Source organism: Oncorhynchus gorbuscha, unplaced genomic scaffold (assembly GCF_021184085.1).
Source record: "Oncorhynchus gorbuscha isolate QuinsamMale2020 ecotype Even-year unplaced genomic scaffold, OgorEven_v1.0 Un_scaffold_11549, whole genome shotgun sequence".
Lineage (NCBI taxonomy): Eukaryota > Metazoa > Chordata > Actinopteri > Salmoniformes > Salmonidae > Oncorhynchus > Oncorhynchus gorbuscha.
This window is the reverse complement of record NW_025754086.1, coordinates 1-3,068: the sequence shown is the minus strand read 5'-3', so window position 1 is coordinate 3,068 and position 3,068 is coordinate 1. Positions and strand designations below refer to the sequence as shown.

Sequence of the window (3,068 nt, the reverse complement as noted above, 5' to 3'; positions counted from 1 at the left end):
TTTATAAAAGCAGAATTCAATATAATTTCCATCCCCAAAAAGAACATAGCCACCCAGTCACTTTTATCCTGACACTGGGTCTGGGGAACAATAAAGTTGTATTAGTGAAAAGCACATAGCACCCCAGTCACTTTATCCTGACACTGGGTCTGAGGGAACAATAAAGTTGTATTAGGGAAAAGCACATAGCACCCCAGTCACTTTATCCTGACACTGGGTCTGGGGAACAATAAAGTTGTATTAGTGAAAAGCACATAGCACCCCAGTCACTTTATCCTGACACTGGGTCTGGGGAACAATAAAGTTGTATTAGTAGAAAAGCACATAGCACCCCAGTCACTTTATCCTGACACTGGGTCTGGGGAACAATAAAGTTTTATTAGTGAAAAGCACATAGCACCCCAGTCACTTTATCCTGACACTGGGTCTGGGGAACAATAAAGTTGTATTAGTGAAAAGCACATAGCACCAGCGATACTCAGTTATTACAGCCTTGAGAGGCAGCCAGCGTAGCTTTCATGTAAGCCATCTAGCATTAGCTATAGTCCCACTCAGACCCCTTGACATCCATCATGGCAACATAAGTCCATTCCACCACTCACTTTCACTATAAACAGCTGCGGAAAATGTTGTATTACTCTCCAAACATTATAGGAGAAGAGGGCCAGGGTTTCAGGGATCCTCCAGCTTGCGTTCTCTCTATCTCACGCTATCTCTTTCTTTCTATCTCTATCTCTTTTTCTGACTCTCTCTCTTTCTCTCTCTCTTTCTCTCTATTTCACGCTCTGACCTCTATATATCTTTTCTCTCTATCTCACTCTCTAATTCTTTTGTTTCTGACTCTCTCTCTCTTTCTGTTTCTCTCTCTCTCTCTCTCTCTCTCTCTCTCTCTCTCTCTCTGTTTCTCTGACTCTCTCTCTCTTTCTGTTTCTCTGACTCTCTCTCTTTCTGTTTCTCTGACTCTCTCTCTCTCTGTCTCTCTCTGACTCTCTCTCTCTTTCTCTTCTCTCTGACTCTCTCTCTTCTGTTTCTCTGACTCTCTCTCTCATTCTGTTTCTCTGACTCTCCTCTCTTTCTGTTTCTCTGACTCTCTCTCTCTCTGTTTCTCTGACTCTCTCTCTCTTTCTGTTTCTCTGACTCTCTCTCTTTCTGTTTCTCTCTCTCTCTCTTTCTGTTTCTCTGACTCTCTCTCTTTCTGTTTCTCTGACTCTCTCTCTTTCTGTTTCTCTGACTCTCTCTCTCTTCTCTCTCTCTCTGACTCTCTCTCTCTCTCTGTCTCTCTGTCTCTCTCTCTTTCTGTTTCTCTGACTCTCTCTCATTCTGTTTCTCTGACTCTCTCTCTCTTTCTGTTTCTCTGACTCTCTCTCTTTCTGTTTCTCTGACTCTCTCTCTCTCTGTTTCTCTGACTCTCTCTCTTTCTGTTTCTCTGACTTTTCGTTTCTCTTCTCTTCTTCTCTGTCTTTCTCTGACTCTCTACTCTTCTCTGTTTCTCTGACTCTCTCTCTTTCTGTTTCTCTGACTCCTCTCTCATTCTGTTTCTCTGACTCTCTCTCTTTCTGTTTCTCTGTCTCACTCTCTCTCTCTCTCTGTCTGTCTCTGACTCTCTCTCTTTCTGTTTCTCTGACTCTCTCTCTTTCTGTTTCTCTGACTCTCTCTCTTTCTGTTTCTCTGACTCTCTCTCTTTCTGCTTTCTCTGTCTCTCTCTCTCTCTCTCTCTCTCTTCTCGTTTCTCTGTCTCTCTGACTTCTCTCTCTTTCTGTTTCTCTGACCTCTCTCTCATTCTGTTTCTCTGATCTCTCTCTCTTTCTGTTTCTCTGACTCTCTCTCTTCTGCTTCTCTGACCTCTTCTTTCTGTTTCTCTGACTCTCTTTTCTGTTTTCTCTGTCTCTGACTCTCTCTCTCTCAGCCTCTCTCTGACTCTCTCTGCTCTCTGACTTCTCTCTTCTCTCTGACCTCTGACCCCTCTGCTTATCATCTCTTTCTGACTTCTCTCATCTCTCTTTCTCTGTCTCTGATCCTCTTTCTGTTTCTCTGACTCTCTCTCTTGCGTCTCTGATTGATATTTGCTGTCGTTTTAGACTCTCTCTCTTCCTCTCTCTCACTCTCTCTCTCTCTCACTCTCTCGACTCTCTCTCTCTCTCTCTTCTTCTTGCCTCCTCTGACTCTCTCTCTGCTTTCTCTCTCCTCTGGCCCTTGACGCTCTGTCTTCTGCTTCTCTGACTTCTCCTCATCTCTTCTCTCTCTGACTCTCTCTTTTCTTGTTTCTCTTGACTTTCTCTCTCTAGCTTTCTCTGACTCTCACTCTCTATTCTTGTTCGACTCTCTGTGTCTGACCTCTTCTTCCGCTGACTCTCTCTCATTCCCTTGTCTCTCTGTCTTCTCTGTCTCTGACTCTCTCTCTCTCTCTTGACTCTTCACTTCTTTCTGGTTTCTCTGACCCTCTTCTCTCATTTCTGAATGTTCTGACTCTATCTCTTCTGTCCCTCTGTTCTTCTTCTGACTTTGACCTCTCTTCTGCTTGAATCTTCTCTCTGCTTTGAGTCTTCTCATCTCTTCTCTTCTTTCGTTTTCTGACTCTGCTCTTCTCTTTCTGTTTCTCTGACTCTCTCTCTCTCTCTGTCTCTCTGTCTCTGTGTCTCTCTCTCTCTCTCTCTCTCTCTCTCTCTCTCTCTCTTTCTGTTTCTCTGACTCTCTCTCTCTTTCTGTTTCTCTGACTCTCTCTCTCTCTCTTTCTGTTTCTCTGACTCTCTCTCATTCTGTTTCTCTGTCTCTCTCTCTCTCTCTCTCTCTCTCTCTCTCTCTCTCTCTCTCTCTCTCTCTCTCTCTCTCTCTCTCTCTCTCTCTCTCTCTCTCTCTCTTTCTGTTTCTCTGACTCTCTCTCTCTCTCTTTCTGTTTCTCTGACTCTCTCTCTCTCTCTGTCTCTCTGTCCTCTGTCTCTCTCCTCTCTCTCTCTCTCTCTCTCTCTCTTTCTGTTTCTCTGACTCTCTCTCTCTTTCTGTTTCTCTGACTCTCTCTCTCTCTTTCTGTTTCTCTGTCTCTCTGTCTCTCTCTCTCTCTCTCTCTCTCT

At 44.0% G+C, this 3,068-nt stretch overlaps 1 protein-coding gene across 1 annotated transcript; it reads right to left on the bottom strand.

Annotated features, from left to right (window-relative positions):
* Positions 1 to 1,060: 1,060 nt before the first annotated feature.
* On the bottom strand, positions 1,061 to 1,819 carry LOC124030441 (putative uncharacterized protein DDB_G0271982; the record flags this gene model as incomplete). Its single annotated transcript, XM_046341782.1, has 3 exons — positions 1,061 to 1,102; positions 1,437 to 1,507; positions 1,546 to 1,819. Coding segments are annotated over 3 exons (387 nt in total), but the record flags the coding sequence as incomplete, so codon positions are not given.
* Positions 1,820 to 3,068: the final 1,249 nt, after the last annotated feature.